The 19775-nt window shown below is 29.3% G+C and overlaps 1 protein-coding gene across 1 annotated transcript in view; it reads right to left on the bottom strand.

Annotated features, from left to right (window-relative positions):
• Positions 1–2485: 2485 nt before the first annotated feature.
• Positions 2486–19775, bottom strand: part of cdm (importin-13-like protein cdm) — a 41715-nt gene continuing 24425 nt past the window's right edge. The window contains exons 13-20 of the mRNA XM_016064135.4: positions 18771–18918; positions 14438–14619; positions 13659–13823; positions 12962–13198; positions 9966–10379; positions 5291–5380; positions 4055–4236; positions 2486–2802 (exon numbers count right to left, since the gene is read on the bottom strand). Of these exons, the coding sequence (XP_015919621.1) occupies positions 2691–2802; positions 4055–4236; positions 5291–5380; positions 9966–10379; positions 12962–13198; positions 13659–13823; positions 14438–14619; positions 18771–18918 (1530 nt within the window). The 3' untranslated portion in view covers positions 2486–2690. The remainder of the gene's footprint in view (positions 2803–4054; positions 4237–5290; positions 5381–9965; positions 10380–12961; positions 13199–13658; positions 13824–14437; positions 14620–18770; positions 18919–19775) is intronic.

Here is a 19775-nt window from a genome sequence, read left to right as displayed (position 1 = left end):
GAGGGGATGGCACCCCCGCTTCGGTAATCCGACGACCTGCACGCGAAGTCTGTCAACTAGCAGTTAATTTTGCTCTTTGTATAGAACAACGGTTTCCCAATTTTTTTTATAAGCTGAAAATGAATAAACTAAGCTGAATTATGGTTTCGAAAAAGAACTCTTATAAACATCGAGAACAGTTATTAAAGAAATATAATTCATAACTTTTTTATTTGGTCATTCTACTTTGAAATGAGAAGTTGGACAAGAGATACTGATGCAATTTTTTTTTATAAATTTTGATATTTCTATTTTTTACTGGCATTTTATTTAAATAATTTTATAAAATAACGATGTTATCAAAGAAATTATGCTTTATTGTTTTGATATAAATATAATTACAAGTTTAAAAAATTATTACTCATTTAATAAAATTTTAACTCTTGGAACCCCTGTGATCATTCCACCAAAAGACAGAGTTCCATAAAATATCATATGGGAACTGCTGGCAAAGAAAGTAACCCATTGCCCATAATTTTTAATTTTAATTGTATATGCACTGCAGATTAAGAGCCAACTGGTTATGGTTTGTGATTCATTTTCTCATAGTAATTAAAAAATATTATAGACGTTGGTGTAAATTATGCACTTTAGATCAGAGAGCAGATGGTGATAAAATACACCAAGCTCTGGAGAGAAAAAAAAATCTGCAGATTTACAGAAAATCTTCATGTTTGATCTTATCGATATTAAATCCAATGAATAAAAGGCACAAAAAAAATTTTGAAGCAAGAAATAAGGAATAATACTAAGTTCAAGGATTGTCACACTGATCTATAAATACAACAGTGCAGTGCAGTACTTTCTATAGTCCCTCGGACACTTTCCATAGTTCCTCACAAAAAGAGCGGATCGTCGACACTGAACGATCTTTGAAGAAAACCATCATATTTTTTACACACATCTTGCTCTAGTCTCAACTTTCTCTCAGCATTCAGATCTAAGATAGTTCTCAGCTTCCTCCCCATCAACAGTTCTGCAAGACTAGCACCTAATGTCGTGGTAGGAGTGCAATGTTGTTGAAGAAGGAACTTGGCTAGACGTCTTTCAATTTCCTTTCACAATAATACGTCTTATGGAATCTTTCACGGTGTGGACTGTTTTTTCAGCATGACCATTTCCGAAGGGACGTCTTAGAGTGATCATAACCCTTCGGATGAGATTCCTCTCTAAGAAAGTCTGGTACTCCAATGCTCGCAACTGGCCTCCGTTATCGGAACGGATGACTCCAGGTATTCCATGGGTAGCAAAGAGTTCTCAGAGGACAGGACATCCGACTGTTGCACAGACGGATGCTGAAGTCATATGACGCACTTCTATCCACTTCGACATGGCTTCTACTATGATGAGGATTAGAACTCCTTCTTTGATTATATTAGCGATTATAAAATGATCCAAGAGACTTTTCGGTTCGATATCAGAGGGTGGAAAATGAAGCCTGAAATTAAGAATATCTTGCGAAATGCAGCAGAGTTGCACATGAGAGAGCAAGAATCTCACCTAACCCAGCTCAGTAGTCGCACATGTGGACTTGTAAGTATTTAATCTAACATGTAAAACGATTAGCGCCTCCATACGCTACCGACCGACGGTACGCAATGGAAGATTAATGGAATTTGAAAATGGAAAATTAAACACTTTTTAAAAACACTAAATGAAAAAAGCACCTTTAAGGACTTTTAAAAACGAAAATAAGCACCTTTAAGCACTTTTCAAAAATGCTACGCACCATGTAAAAGAGTATTTAAACATTTAAAAACACATACCGAAAGCATTAAATAATACCAGTGTTAGGGACACCTCAAATATATGCATGGCCGACGGTCTTTAAGAAATTGCATCTACCTGGAAATTCAATTGAAGTTGAACTTCTACTTCATGCCAAGGAGTAAGATCCCATTTTTCGTCATCACGTGTTAGAATGTGTGCATCCTTGACGAAGTATTCCAATTACGAATCATGATAACTTAAAATATATATTTAATAAATCAACATAACATAACATGCTAACATTAAGTAACAAAGATTAGCGATTAACATCTATTAGTAACGTCTTTACATAATCTCTGGATTGGTGAAGCAGCACCGCTGTTCCGCAACTAATTTGTTAATAATAACGGAAGGTGAGGTCGGCGGACATCACAACAGTATCCAATTTACATTCTTATAAATTAATAATTAAATGAACATAAAGTCAAAATTATTTATATCTGGACTTAAATATTCAGACCTTTCCTTTTTAAATAATTAAAAATATCTGAATATAATACTGGTTATTACAACTATAAACTATTTTATAAAACTGAGTTGGTACTTTGAATTAATGATTGTTATAAACATTTCGTAGAAAATAAATAAATAATTGCATTTCAATAAGGAAATTTGTTATTTAGGAATGCTTACTTATGGCATTGTTGATTAATAAACAAAATAACAAAAACAACTATTTCAATCTTTAAAAACTTTACTCTTTCAACAAACTGATTTTCATAATTTACATTCATGCAGTCAATGGGTAAACAAAAACAAAAAATATAATGAATTTATGAATTTTGCACTTTGCAGAAATGACACAAGCACAGTTAGAGTCAAGAACAGATATACAGATATAATATTTAAAATACACTTAAAACAAAAATCAGGAACAGAAATCAAGAGAATGATAGACAAGATTGAGCTCCGTATTCTGTCCCAATTAAACCTCTGCAGAGCAAACTGAATTCATTCACTGTTTCTTTCAGTTTTCTTTTGTTTGTTCTCTCCCTACACAAGAAAGATAAGGATCATCAGAGCATTATTTTTTTTTAAAGAGAAATTCAGACAAAATTCAAAAATTATAATCAAGAACAAGTAGCTCAAATACAACGCGAAACACTTAATTTGAATTATACTTTTATTCACTAACAAATTTGAAGAGAAATTTTTAAGGAAAGAGGATTTCTGGCCTCTGTTTGCTCAACTCGCTAACCCCATGATTGCTTCTCATTCATTGTTTTTTTCCTAAACGTCAATATTTTTTCTACAAACACAGAGCATTTTGTTTTCAAAATACTATTGAAGCTTTATGTATCTACAACAACATTTGCTAACATATCAGTCATAATGAAATAGAGGTTTAACTAGACTTAAAAAACAATTATCTGTACTTGAAAAAAAATTAAACTAAGAGATATAGATAGTGTGAAACAATAAGGGAAATAAATGAAGGGACTTATAACAATTCAATTAGGAACTGTTTTTATGGCTGTTTTTAAAATTTCATTATAAATATTTAGATTTATGTGGCAACATTTAATCTCTCTCTCTCTCTCTCTTCTCTTGTTATTTTTAAATGGCATCTACTAGACAGGGTGCATAGTCAAAATTTTCAACAAAAAATAAGCATCTTTAAAGCACTTTTCAAGCACTCAAAAATATTTTTAAGCACTTTAAAAAATATATCACAATTAGGCAGGGTTGGCAAGTTTTTGACAATTGACGGTTTTATCCATCATGTCAAAAAAAACAAAAAACTTTTGGCATAGTTTTTGACAATTGTCAAAAATCATGAAATTTTGAATCATGTAAAACGAATGGCATTTTCCTACGTTACTGACTGACGGTATGCCGAAATAGATTAGGGTTGAATTAATTGTGAAAACGTTGAACAGAACAATGTAAAGTGTCTTTTGTATAATACGTGGAGAAATTCAACCTGGTAAAGGAAAAATTTAGCACTTCACCCAATGAAAAAAGCACCTTTAAGGGCTTTTAAAAAACAAAAATTGAAAATAAACACCATTAAGCACCTTTTAAAAAAACTACACACCCTGCAAGAGCCCAAGCCTATAAAAAAATAAAATAAAAATAAAGATCTTTTGAGGGAAAGAAAAGTTTTCTACCAGAATGGATAAATAGTCAATATTTAGAGCAAAACAAAAACATTGAAATATTACATAAATTTGTTTTAAAATTTAAATATTATTTAACAGTTCAAATATGGGCAAGCAAAAACTATTAAAATAGTGATACTTACTTGAGTACCATTCTGACAAATTCTTCTTTTTGGCGTTGATTAACCCTTGCAGATGGAAAACCTGCTTGTTGAATCAGATGCCCCATCCAGCGACATAAATTATCAAAATATTTTTTATTAAAAGCCATTAGAATGTCAGGCATCAATTCTACATTATATCTAGGGCCTTCCCCACCAATAAGCTACAAGAAAAATTATAATATTAGTGTAACATTCAAAAATTAATATCAATTGAAATAATCTAGCAATAAGAAAATATTCAATCAGCCAAATAAATGAACCAGCGAATTCCCTTATGTACTATAGTATGTCAAACATTTCAAAGATCATTGATGGGATTGGAAAAATAAGTTATGAGTTCTCTAGGACACATAAATCTCAAGTGAGAAAAAAAAATGGTGAGCCAGTAGATTCATGTATAAAAATTATTTTTCTTTTTTATTAATAGAGAAAATGTAAGAGAAAAAAATAAGAATAATTTCGAGTATCACATTATATTGTTGCTTTTCCTTGATGCAAGTGTTTGATCAGTCCTGAAAAAGCCTCAAAAGTCTTATAAAAACCTTGATAGCACAAATATTACTCTTTTTTTAAAAAAAAATTTTTTTTGTTTATCAAAAGATATAATAATTATGAATGCCTATTAATAGAAGTAAAGAATTTATATTTCAAATAGGGACTTGCTTTCAGTAAAAAGAGAGACAAATTTGGAAGTTCTGGGTCTTTAGGAGCTGTAGTTCTTAAGTCTAGCAGAATCACTGTAAACTATTACTCAAATAAAATAATTTTCATCAAATTAAACTTATTACTAAAACTTATAGATCATCAAATTTAACTTATTATACAAATTATTATTTTTATATAGAAGTACTGCCTACACAATATTTTAAATTATTTCTATAATAAGAGAAAAAAAATTTACAACACCTATATTTTTAAATGGAGATCTTCCTAAAATGCATACTAATAAAATGTCCTGAACTAGAATATAATTCAAAAATTAAACTGAAAGCTTAAACTCACTTTTCTGCTCACATCAAATTTATGCAATTTATTTTTCTGAATAACATATGGATATGAAATAATTTCAAAAATTGAAATTCAGAGATAGTATGAATAGAAATAAATATCAACACAAGTAAAAAGTATTATACTTTCACAATTTCAAATATTATTAATCCATTTCACTCAAAGGAAAAAAAAAAAAACAAAAAAAAAAAAAAAACAACAGCATACTTTTAATGTTTGTAGCACCAACATTTCTCCATCACTATTAACAACATTGAGCATGCTAGGAACTTCTCTGCTATGAGAAATAAAGTTTGCCTGATAATAAAAACAAACATATTAAAAGCAAATATAGGAATTTATGCCAGTGCAACAATTAAAGAGTTTATATATAATAAAATGCAGCTTTACATTTAATCAAAACACTACAGATAAAACCAGAGTTTTGTACCTGAACTTGTGTACATTGTGTTCGTATTTATTATGAAACTGCACCAAGATATCGTTCATTAAATGGAATGCCATATAACTGAACATGCCATATAACAGAAATAAGACATACAGACTTTTTTGAAATTCAGACTTTTCCAAGAAAAATTCAATTCAATATGATATTTTTTACGATGAGAGGCAAAATTTTTATCAGAAATAATACTATTTTATACTATTTCTAAATAAATATTACCTAAGAAACTTACGCTTTAATAGAAAATATGCCAAACATTACAATTTGTGTGAAACAAAATTTGCCTAGGTGATGGTTTAACACACAAAAAGATTTAACATTATACAAGTAAATAATAGATAAAATCAATCTTTTGCATAAGAACTGAAACAAAAAATAAATAAAACCTTACCACAATGTAGTTAGTTCACATAATCACATTAATATATAGCCATCATTTACCTTACTTTTGATCAAGAACAAAAATTAACAAAATAAAAATTAATTTATTTAAAAATTAAGCTTTTTCAATTAATTAAAATTAATTTACTTAAACAAATATTTAAGAACAATTATTACCAGCTATATTGAATAGTATTACTGAACTGCAAAAATGATACAGGTAATAAAGAAAAATTTTGAAAGAGGAATATGTTAAGCAAAGAGAATTTTATAAAAATAAATATTCTAATTTTAATAAATTTCAGAAAATTTAGCTGTGTTGATACAGTTGTACAAGAAATAATAAAGTTTTGAAAAAAAAAAAAACCTAAACAGGACAAAGGAAAGAAATTCAAAGATATTTTAAGTACTTAAATTTATTCTTCATGCGTTGCATTTTATTGATTTGTATTTCAAAGTGGAAATTTTAAAAGTAAGCAGGTATAACACAATTTAAAACACTTAATTTTGTTTAAAAAAAAATAAAATAAATACTCTGATTTAAGTCATAACTATTTTTTACATACAGTATAATTTGTAAATATATTCATTGTTATGATATTTATTTAGAGCCAGATTACATTTTCAATACTGAAGGTTTTCTTCCTGAGAAATAATGAGATGGAGTAATGTATGTAAATTATTGAAGGTCAAAATAAATAAATAACAAAGAGAGATTAAATGTGGATAAAATGGGAATAAAACTTTTAAATTATAAAATTCTATTGGTTGTACATAGAGTAAGGTAATTAATATTTAATTAACACATTTCACTTATACCAATTTAGTTTTATATTTACTTATATACTTATAAAACTAATTAAATATGTAGTTAATGTAGATAATAAAATGAAGAAGATGAATAAACAATGAAGAAAGACTTGTTCTGTCAAGAGTAATAAGGAATAATGAATTTTTTTTCCATGACTAATTAATTCATACCTCATGAGATATCTAACAGACAAATTGGGTCTCTGTCTTTACAATTCATGAGAATGTTGTACTTAAATAAAAATTGGTGTTGAGCTCGAATCCATTCCATAATTAGTTTTTTAAAATTATTTAACAATTTTTATTCATTTTAAGTTAGAAATATTACATATTTCAATTATATTATTGTTTTTGATTAATTTCAAGCATTATTAGGGTATTTTAACAGAGTTTTGACTGTCAAATGTCAAAAAATAAACAGACTTTTTAAATTAAAAAAAAAATAAAATAAAATAAAAAATAAAAAAAGTGATTTTTTATGAATTGATTTCATGACAATTCATGATTTTTGCCTATCTAGAAAGTGAGACAAATCATGTTATTTGAAAAATTAAGCCTCAAATTGATATTAAATTGAGAGAATATATATTCAATTTAACAAAGTGCAATTAAAATTTATAAAAATCAAAATAACTTACATGAAATTTTCAGTTTTGATAAAATGCATAATAAATAAGAACACTAAATTTTAAAAAAAGCAGAAAAAAATATTGAAATTAGAAATGCCATCGAACTTATAATTTAATACGAATTTTGAATCCCACATTTAAAATCACTCATTAACCCTTTCGAGCCGACTGTCACATATATGTGACAGCAAGAAACGCGCTCACTTCCCGGCCGACACACCCGCGTGTCAGAAAGTTTTCTCGTTCACCCCCGACCGTCACTTATTTGTGCCAGAGTTTCGGAACGTTTTAAAAAATGAAATTTCTTCCAAAAGATGGCATTGTATGTCCATATGGTTTCAGATACATGTAGATTTGACCTTCTACTCAAGATGAAAGTACATTCACGTGGTTTTTAGGGGAAGGAGTGGAGAGGGGGAATGTTTTATGAGGGCTCTTTAAATTAGCACGTGATATTTATTTACAGTAAGTAAGGGAGTTTTTTTTATCTCTCGCTACCTTCGATTTTCGGATTAGTTTTTAGTGGATAATTAGATCTTGTAGGCTTGAATTTTTTTTCTTTTTACCGTTAGAATGTCGAAGCGTCGAAAATTTTTAACTGAGCTGGAAATAGAGGAAATTATGCAAAATATTTAAACTTATTAATATTTATATTACATTTAAACAAGAAATAACTTAAGTAAATAAAGTATCCATAGAAATATATATAAAGCATATGTCATTTAAATACTCTACAGAACAATATTAAACAATGCGCTGATATTTCGGTAATTTCATGGAATTAGGCTTAACATCAAAAAACCCTCCGGCCCTGGGGAGACACACGCTAGAGAGACTGCCGGCCTCAGCGGTAAGCGCGCTTTCGCGCTTTGCGTCGCGAAAGGGTTAATGTGCTCAATTAGCAACAACTTCTAGATTTTTGACAGAATTTTTAATTCTGATTTATATGAAAGTTATTTTTTGTACTTAAAATTTTAAACTGAATTCAATCGATTTGCTGTGATTTTACTGTAAATCCATGTTATTTTGCTAATTGTATGTTCAATGGTTATTGCAATGTACTTTTATGTTGTTCTTAAAGTCTTCATTTCTTTATTAATATGAAACTATTACAACTCACAATTTTTGAAATATGCATTTGAATAATAGTTACGCGATGCACTCTAGTTATGACAATTCAATCATCAAGTCTGAAACAAATGCTCAAATTTTGCAAAATGCTAGACTTTTCATCAATTTGAAATCAAAAGTACAATTTTTTCGTGGTAATCTTCCCACGAAAGGCAGGGGGGAAAACGCATGTAATAAAATGCCCCTATATTCCAAAAACTTCGGATTTCGTTTCCATGATGTCCAAATTTATGGATAATATAACAGCAGAAAATGGATAAAAATCATACAATAAAAAGAAATTAATTGAAAAAATAAATAAAAAACATAAATTAGTGGAAAAGCAGTTTCTTGATAATGCAGGAAAAAAAATCTTGTCAGGTGAACAAAGAATAAGACACAACTTCACAATATGACTACTGTACAAAAATGTTATACTTTATTGACATCAAGATCAGGTAGATAAACTGTTAGCACATTATTAAAGAGCTAGGTCATTTTTAAATAATTTTCGCCATAACAATGACAAAAATCTTGGCCTTATTTTAAACACAAACTGCTGCATAAATTTCAAAATCGATTAGTTTTTAGGTAATTTTATTCAAGTTGTAAATTAACTTACAAAATAACAGGCTTTTTATTACTTTCATGAAGTAGTGAAAGAATAGTAGTATAGTAGAATAGTGAAGTATAGGAGTAATATAAACATGATTGGATGCTATCAAGCGACGTCACATAAGGGAAAATCGTGTCATTTGTTAATGCCACGATTGAGCAGTCAATTAATTAGGCTTAAGTGATGTCACTTGCAGGAATCCAATTAAATCTGACTCAAAAACTGATTCAGTACGATTATAAACTAGGCGTTTAACTGAAAAGCTAACAAAACCATGCACAAGCACATGATTAGATCCAACCATGAGATTTTATCGGTGTTCTTCTCGAGTTTCAAGTACCCATTTTTTTTGTAAAAAAAAAAAGGTTTTATTTAACAGTTTAAAATATGTGTGCAGAGAAAAAATTTACACAGCTTAATAATTTAATTAAGAGTTAAGACAAAGAACTTTTTTTCACATTTGAACACATATATACAATTTCATATTTGATTATTACACTTAAAAAATTCAAAATTGTTATTAAAAAAAAAGAAAAGAAGAATTGGAACAAGGTAAAAAATTTAAAGAGCAGGTAAATTAATTTTTACAAATTAACAGTGTTTAAATGTTTTTTAATTCAATTAAGAGTAAAAAGCAAAGGAAGAATCCGTTTTTCAAATTTATAGGCACTTTTGTATAATAAGATTATAGTTTAGAATAATAAGAATATTATTTAGTATTCAAATTTGATATAGAAATGATTAACTATCTAATCAAGTGTTTTAAAGTATCGATACCTTAATGGAACAAAATCAAGCATTAAAAAATAAACATTAAAATGAAAAATTCTTTTTGAAACAAGTTAAATATATATATATATATATATGAAAAAATATTAAGATAATCCTTACCAGAAATCCAGCAGCTGCTTTTACAGTAGGTTTTTCAGGTAAGCTCAAAGCTGCAACACCGAATTGGAAGAGGACTAGAGGATTCACAGTTTCACTTTTAAAGAAGATGAATGCCTTCCTTATAACATTGTCCAAAAGTTGCAAGTAAGACTCAATCACAGTTGTGCTTTCGCGGAAGTCTTTCATTGACAGTTGAATGGTGTGCTCAGAAATTTGGGAGAAATACTCATTTATAATCTGCCTCTGTTCCACATCTTCAGAAAACAGAATCATGACTTGTTTTGTAATATCGAGTATATGAGCATGGGGTAATTTTTTATAAGCAGCAACCATTAGAAGTAAAATCTCTGGAAGGAACATTTTGCTGTCAGTTGAGAGCAAAGTAATAGCTCGTTTTAATGCATCACACAAAGCCTAAAAGTAAGTAAATATTCAGTCAGGGGTAATACAAAAGAAATCAGTCAGAAATAATAAAGCATATGATATTTTTAAATAGGGAAATAGTAGAAGTATTATGACTAGAGTTACAAATTTGTCACGGTGTAAATTTTCATTAAAGATATTATCATGAGATAAAGATCAAAAAATAAACTTAGTATGTTTCCAAATAAATAACTGCTCATAATTTTTCAAACTGGGTTATGAAACTTATATACGTGAAAGTTATTTTTGATAGTTTGATTATTTTGATTTATTTTTGACTAAAATACTCTTAATGTTCCCAATTTTAGAATATTCTTTTCAAATTTTTTTTTCTTGGTAAATGACATGATGTGTAATTTAAATAAAATAGAAAAATGTGTTGCGCTGTAAATGTAAACATGTAATGTTAAGAATTTTTTGATTGAATAGTCATCAAAATTAACATTTTGGCAAGAATATACAATCAAATAATAACTACTTTTGAAAAGATTAAAAAAAAAAGGATTGTATTGTTTTTATGCCATAACTTAAGAATGGAAAAGAAATTCTTGAACTTGTGTTGCAATAACACTCAACCCAGCTAAATGACATTATTCAAATAGCTAATCCAGTTTTTCAGTACTTGATGTTTCAGTACTTTCAGATCTTTTAATGGCTATGGTTTTCGACTCTCATCCAATGACAAAGACAGCATCTGAACTCGTACCCCTCTCCCTAAATAGCAAATGAGATGACTTTAAACAGTAAAAATTTAACAATGTTGACTTTCCTGTACATACACGACAGTTGTTTAGTAGGTCAACAGGAACTAAGTCATGAGCAGCAAGAGTGCAGTGAAATCATTGCCTAGTCTGCACAACCTCATTTTATTGCACTGACTTGTTCCTATTTTATATATTTACCAATTTAAAGAAAATTTTCTAAAGAAATAGGAAATTTTTTTAATTTATGTCTATAATTACCATAGTGGCCAAGAGGTGTGATATTGAATAATTGCTTTGATGTGAAAATAGAAATCACAGCAGTTTTAACTTTTTTATGAATGAAGTTTCTCTTGCATCAATGAGAATACGCATTGGGAAGATAGGATACTCAGGGATGAGAGTAGTCAGAAAGTAAAAAAGAGGAAATCCAAGAATGAATATATATATATATATATATATATATATATATATATATATATATATATATATATAAACAAAAATTTGACAACTAAAGTGCGATTTTTAAACTTGTAAACCATGTGATTATAAATCCCGATAAGAGGCTTTTAAATCACGTGAATATGAAACTCTACATCGAATTTAAAAAATGCGAAAATACAAATCATGATGCGTAATTTTTAGATCACGATGCATAATTTTTAAATCGCGCGATATTACAACCGCAAAAACGAATCACGACAATGGATTTTAAGCTCGCGTAGCTACATGGGGTTTTAAAAGCTCGTAAATACAAATCGCGATATTGGTTTTTTAAATCTCGTAAATAAGAATCCCAATGTACAATATTTAAATCGCCTGAATAAGAATCGCAACGTTCAACTTTTAAATCAGATAAATACGGAAATTGATGTTTGATAATAAAATCGCGATTTTAAAAATGCATAAATACAAAACACGATATTGGATTTTTAAATCTCGTAAATACGAGTCATAATGTACGATATTTAAATAGCGTAAATAAGAATTGCAATGCGCAACTTTTAAATCAGGTAAATACCAAAATCAATGATTGATATTAAAATCGCGTGAATAAAAATCGAGATCTTTGCAGAGTCTGGACTTGGGATTTCTAAAAGGCTTGTTCGTATTTTTTGTTTAGACGTAATAAATAAAATTTTACAAGATTAATTGAATGAGCAAATAAATATTTTCACCGCAAATCAAGCTCTATTTTTTTTCTCTTTTTTTGTTTGCTTTCACTCCAGAATACAAGAAGCAGCGACGTCTGAATTATGAAAATACGAGCTATCCCGCCGATGGATAAAAAATACGGAAAATCTTATTTTCTGTGCATGAAATCGGAGAAAATAGCTAATAATAGTGAAAATGTGGAAGGGTTAGCAGCTAGGACGTAGTTTAAATTTTCTGTTTTTCTTTGAAAATCATAAATAAATATAATGATTTTACTTCAACGACCGAATTTTTTTTTAAAAAAAAGCGGGATATTTATGTATATATATATATATTAAAAAAAAAACTCGTAGAGAATTGGAGATTTTGATAAACAGACTGAAATTCGAGAGACAAAAGTGAAAAAAATCTTAGCCCTGTATGAAGGTCAACCAGTTTTATCCCAAAGAAATGATTTTTAGAGAAACTTCAGAGGGAGGAATGAGGAATTCAATAATTTCGCTCCGCGGAAAATTAAATTCTTCATAAAATATTTTAACTTGCGCAAAAAAAATTTTTCAGCGGAAATTAGCGGAAAAAATGGAAAAATCTGAAAAAAAGCGGAAATCCGCGGAAGAATCTCATCCCTGGATACTATAATAGCCCGAAAATATGATCTAAAAAATAACCTATAAAGTGATTAGTCTGTATTAACAATAAATAAACATGTATGTATACCTCTGCTATTTCATCTGTCACTTCAAATGTATCTCTGTGTTCTTTCATCACTTCGAGTAACTTTTCTAAAACATAATGAGATGGTTGGGGCAGTTTTAAATTATTTTCCCTGATTTGTAGCAATTCTGGAGTTATACTTTCATCAGGATCTTTCTCCCAGTGAGTATCAAGAGCTGAAAAGAGCATTGACAACATGTTGAAAAGATTGACAGCAGCAACTTGTCGAAGAACTTTCATCTATAAAAAAAATAATAACAGCCACTTAGTGAAAAAAAAACAAACAAACAAAAAAAAACATGATACAAACTTTTTATAAGGAAATGAACAATAAAAACAGCTTATTATTCTATAAATTAAAATACTCTCCCCCCCCCTACATTTCATAAAATAGGTTTTCATGAACTATGCATTGTTCTCTATAAATTTCAGCACATTTCATTTCTAGAAATAAACGTCAAATGAAGATATCAAATTATAAAAAGTTCTCTTTAAAAAAACATAGTTCACCTTTTGTGAACCAAACTCTGGGTACTTCTCTGTTAATATAAGAAATTAAGTTCCATTATTCACCAATATACATAATAAATAAAACAAAACATTTACATACATAAAAAATAAACATAATACATAACAAACAATACTTAATAAAAAAAACACAAAGGATTTCTTTTAAAGACTAACTGGCAAAATAGCTTACTACTTTTCCTCGTAGATGTTGATCTAATTCAATGAATACAGGTTCTAAGAGAGGATCAAAATACTGCAGAATATAAGAATATGGCATAACAGATAACACTTTTCCAATTGTGAACATAATCCTTATTTTTTCCCTAGGTTTCAAGACATCGCCTTTCAGGGCTTCCTAAATAAAAAGATATTATGGTTACAATTAGAATAAATACTACCCATATTTTGGTTAGATTATAGATCTGAGTCAAGTTACTTTAAAATTTAGGTTAATTCATTAACCACAACTGGAATTGGTTTGAAATTTTTTTGTCCTTTAAATAATGATTGAATTAATTGAAAAATTGATGGAGTTTCAATAAGTGGATGCGGAAGATAAAATAAAAAGCTTATAACATAGCTCAGTATCGCGTGCAGAATAGGAAAATAGTATATATTGTACAGTAATAAATAATTATAGTCAATTGTAACACACTTTGTAAAGTATTTAAACATTTTGAAACAATAAAAATGTGCAGCTAAAGTTGCCTTTGGAAGCAGTTTAGTTCAAGAAGTTTTTTTTAATTTTCTAATTGCAACCTTGAATTATGCTAAGAATATAATCTAGTGCATTCCTCATATAACAAAGAAATATAGTAAAAGTTCCTACAAACTTGACAGATAAAAAAAAGGCTTAAAAGTTAGATTAAAAAAAAAAGTCAGACTGCATTAAACATAAATTATCATAAAAACTTAAACACAGTTTTAAAAACATAACTACAATTTGTATAATATGAAAGTAATATTTACCAAGCTAGCATGAAGTATCTGTTCTGCAAAAGGATGCATTGACGTATAACAGTCCCTAGATATATCTTTTAGAGCAAATGTAGCTGATATAGCAAATTCAGAATTCTGTAACCCCATAAGGAGCAAAGGAATAACACATCCTAACACATCTGGGTGACAGTTGATCCATTCAGCAAAAGACCCTAAACAAAAAACCAGTTTATATTTATTTAACACTTACAAATTGTTTCTTAATAACTATCTAAAATGCTACACGTTAAACCAGGCAGAAATTTTTGTTTAAGATAGAACTTTTTATGCTAGGGAACAATATATTAAAAGTATTTTGTCAATTTTAAAATAATTATTTAGGCATAAACGCTTCAAAACACATATTTTTACCTGAATAAATATACGAGGTATATCCACAAAGTAAGTTCTGTTTCCATTTCTATCCGCTGCAGCGCTGCGATCGCAGTTCCGAGCATGCGCGCTAGTTACTCTGACTCGAGCAGAAGAATTGTGCACCATTTTCAGATCCCTGCTGCCGATGTGTTCTTTGTAGTGCTTCTTTATGATGACAGCCTTAATTGAAAATGCCGCCGCTTGTGAAATCAGATCTGTGATTCGTTTTCTAAATGCAAAGAAAGTTAAACCATGTGAAATTCATCGGCAAATCTGCGAGGTTTACGGACAAACTGCTATGAGTGATTCAATGGTTAGAAGATGGGTCAGACAGTTCAATGAAGGACGTGATCAAGTCCACGATGAAGAACGATGTGGACGCCCGTCTTTGGTTACTGATGAACTGCTTTACGCAGTTGAAGAGAAGCTTAAGCAAAACCGTAAGTTTACAATTAGTGCTCTCGTTACGGAATTTCTGCAAATTTCACGATCACTAATTCATGAAATTGTTACTGAAAAACTGAAATTTCGAAAACTTTGCTCACGTTGGGTACCCAAAATTCTTACCGAACAACACAAAAAACAACGGATGGGCAGTGCACTTCAGTTTTTGACACGCTACAATGAAGATGGTGATGATTTTCTTTCTCGGATAGTCACGGGGGATGAAACTTGGGTATCTTACGAGACCCCAGAAACTAAACGGCAATCAATGGAATGGAGGCACACGTCGTCCCCAACGAAAGTTAAGCTTAAGCAAATCTTGACACCTCGAAAACTCAGGTGCACCGCTTTTTGGGACAAAAAAGGCATTTTACTGATTGATTTCTTACCACGAGGCCAAACAATCAATGCACATGTTTACTGCGAGACCATTAAGAAATTGCGCCGCGCAATACAGAACAAGCGCCGAGGATTACTGTCAAAAGGTGTTGTTTTTTTACACGATAATGCCCGACCTCACACTGCGAACGTGACAAAAGAATTTGACTGGGACGTGTTTGACCATCCTCCGTACAGCCCTGACCTCGCTCCTAGCGACTTTCATCTCTTTTTACACCTAAAATCTTTCCTTGGTGGTCAACACTTCAACAATGACGACGGGTTGAAAGAACATGTTACTACGTGGTTGAAAACACAGGCGGCAACCTTCTATGACGAAGGCATACAAAAACTTGTGCCACGCTATGACAAGTGCCTACAAAATTTCGGAAGCTATGTAGAAAATTAGTTTCACAGTTGTAGATTTTTGTGCAATAAATATTATTTCTGTATCTGTACACGCTTTTTTTATATAACAAAACGGAACTTACTTTGTGGATATACCTCGTATCATCAAGTTCTATTCATAAAGTAGATTAAGAGCACTGTAGGCTCTAAAAGTTTGTTTTAATTTCATGTTCTTTAGTTTTTAATATTTGGATGTTATAAGGCTGAAACCAAGATTCAATTGGAAAATTAAAATAAAAATACCGTTCTTTTAAGTAATAAATTCCAAAGCTGGTGCACAGTTCAGGCATTTTAATTGCTTTTTAAAGTAATAATGGACTTGATTTATCAGAACTATAATAAGAAAACATTTAAAATTATTTTTATTTCCCATAATTTAAGCCAAAATATTATTAAATCTTGCACTATCAAAATTTGAATTAAATATTAGCGATGAAATTTCAACTATATCCATTATTGCACATTTTCCTAAATTACAGTTATTCTTTATAAACTTTTTCCCAAAACTTAACATTTTTAATAATTGATGTACTCACAGCCAAAGTGAAGTAGAAATAATTTCTTTTGCAAAATACTTACTAATTATCAGCACACAACAAGTTTACAATAACAGTGTTAAAACATTTCGGCATAATAACAAACCTGTCTAGTTTTTCAGCATAAATCAGTTCTTTTTTAGCAAGAGGAAATCACTCCCTCCCCTCTATTCTCAAAAAGATTAACATTAGAACATACCACTAACTTGAGAATGTAAACTCTCTCTTATACGAATTTTCTTTGCTTTAACTTAAAATAAATGCATTTCAAATTGTTCCCATGTTTTAAGATTAAATTTGTTTTTCTTATGCCCCATTTTAATCAGTTATTCAAATATTACTTATGATTTTCGCATGATTTTAAACTACCCGGTGTAGAGCAAGCCTGTTTGTAACGTTCCTTGGATGGATGACATCAAATGCGTCAATCAATGGACATTACTTTCCAAATCCTTATGTTTGCTTACTTTTGAGGTTCCCTTGTGTTTGTCAGTTTAGGTAAACATGGGATCTGTCACTAGAGAGCGAAGTTATCAAATGCAATGTGATACCACATTATTTAATATCATATATCAGAATTTGCATTGATTTTAAATTAGAGATAATCATAATTTTACTATAGAGTTTCGGCACCATACATCAAGATCGTGTGTTATCGACAATATCAACATTCATCTATGAAAACGGTACCCCAGCATAGAATCCAATGTGGGGCGAGGCTATCGAGAATGTCAACTTTAATTTATGAAAAGGTACCCCAATCTAGTTAACATGTCTTATATACTAGTGAATGGAAATAAGACATGTTAACTAAAATCTAGCTAACAAGTCTTATATACTAGTGAATTGGAATTGAATAATTGTAGTGGTAGACATGCTACAATCTATATAATAGTCTACTATAATCTGTACATTCAAACTGCAACTTGTAATTGACTTCAGCCATTTCCAGATTACGATATAGTCTTAGTATCAATCTTATGAGAATCAGGATAGGTTTAAATAAACCTATTACTCTTACTTCTATGCAGATAGCTTTTTTTTTTGTATTTACCACCATTGTTTTACTTGTTACTATCTACTGCGCTTGTCCTATTTGTGTTGCATCCGTTGTCATATTAACTTTTATGTTATTTAAGTCATTTATTCTTGTTCCTATTCCTCCTTAAAATTATGTTGCAGTCACCGTGAGTGTTTGTGCAGTTTCTAATTTCATTAAGGTTTTCACCAGTTTCAAACAGAGGAACCTTTGCCATACTCTCAGGGTCAGAGAGTGTTACCATCAAACGCTTGGAAAAACTGTGTGGCAAGCCCACTTTAACCCTTTTTCATAGGCACGTCACATGTTTTCCCTTTGTGCAAACATATATGCACATTTGTCCAAATCATTTTATTAAAATACAAAATTGCTTTCCTGAATTCATTACTTAGTTTAAATCATAACTAACAACCTAATTAAACATTTTTTATTTAACAAGACAAGATATTTTTTCCTAACATACTTTCCAATCAAAACTTAATAGTTTATTTTCATAATATTTACTCATAATTCAGCATCACTCAAAGAATTATGGATAGTACTAAAATTTTGCATAGATTCCTTTTGGTTTTCATAATTAAATATTCTTAATCAAAATTAAGATAACATATATAAATATATGAAATATAAAACATAACATTTATTTATTTCAAAAACAATAAATAAATATAGATAATTGAACTCATCACTATTTTTAAAAGTGTAATTTGCATTATTAATGGAAGGAATCTTTCATCAATTATTAAACACAATAAGACTGTAATCCCTTTTACTAAGTTTAATTCTCCACTGAGTGCAGAAAAAGTCACCATAATGGTATTCTTAGTTGATTAACAAGGTTGTCAGAAGGGAAAAAAAAAATACTCTTAAGCAGCATAATCAAGTTTTACAACAGCTTTTAAAAGATATAGAAGTCTCCAAACACATTAAATTAAAACTAAATCAACAGAGCTAATAATTTAAATTTTTTTTTTTCAACAGGGAAAAACATAACCCTGTTATTACTGGAAGCAAAGGCATGGATAATAACAAAACAATATTAAATTTTTATACTCTTTCTAAAGCACTTTTAAAGAATGCGAAATTTCACATTATAATAATGAATGAAAGTAATTTTTCAATTCATAATAAATAAATAGAATACCTATAGCTTCCATAGCACCAGAAATCACTCTTACATGTTGAAGAGGAATATTCCTTAAATGAGCCATAAATGCTGGTAAATAAGAATTTTCCTTAATATCCACGCTTTCAGCTATTTCTTTGAAAGCAAAAAGGCAGGCTTCTAAATACTGAAATAAACATCATGTCATATCAAATGAATTTGGTAGTAAAAAAATGGCATAAAATGAGAGGAGATTAAGTAATAAAATATATCTCAGAAAAAAGTTAAATTCTTTCGTCTTATCATAAAACAAATAACAGGAATAAATTAAAATTTTAATTTTTACAAGATTTCAAAAGATGAGTACAATTTTTATCATTATTTGAAACATTTCATTCTAGTTCGAATGAAAAATAAAAAATTTTTATCTTTCATTTTTGATTTCCCCGATACTTTTGCAACTTAATATTACAAAAATCTTGAATGATATAGTGGTTTTAGAAAGCCGCGTAGCATTATTTGCTAGTATTATTAGTAAATTTTTAATACTTTCGAAACATTTTTAAAATTTCTTTTTTTTTTTATTTTTAATTCATATGATTTTATAAGGGTTTAAATGAAAGATAATGAACTACAAAAATATTTACTCTTACAGGCGATTTCTTTTAAAGTCATTGATTTAATTATAAAATTATATATATATATATATATATATATATATATATATATATAATATTTATCCTTTATCTCTCCCTTCTCCTTTAAAGATGTTTTGTTGTCCTATAGAACAGTAGTCTATGGTCTATCATGAGCAGTTTGTCCATATTTAAAAAAAAAAAAAGAAACTGAAAATTTATAGCTGTCACAGGCATGTATATATATATAAACAGATTAAACTTAAAACTGCAAAAAGATTCAGCGCAGCACCATCGGATAAACTATTTAAGGTCTACTTAACTTATAAAATAAAGAAAAAATATTTGATTGATTCGATTATATAGTTAATGCTTAGTATTTTTTTTTTTTAACTTCCTGAGCTAGTCC

Source organism: Parasteatoda tepidariorum, chromosome 7 (genome assembly GCF_982258835.1).
Source record: "Parasteatoda tepidariorum strain Cologne lab strain chromosome 7, Ptep-v5.0, whole genome shotgun sequence".
NCBI lineage: Eukaryota > Metazoa > Arthropoda > Arachnida > Araneae > Theridiidae > Parasteatoda > Parasteatoda tepidariorum.
The sequence above is the reverse complement of the archived record's forward strand: the minus strand, read 5'-3'. Positions and strand labels throughout refer to the sequence as shown.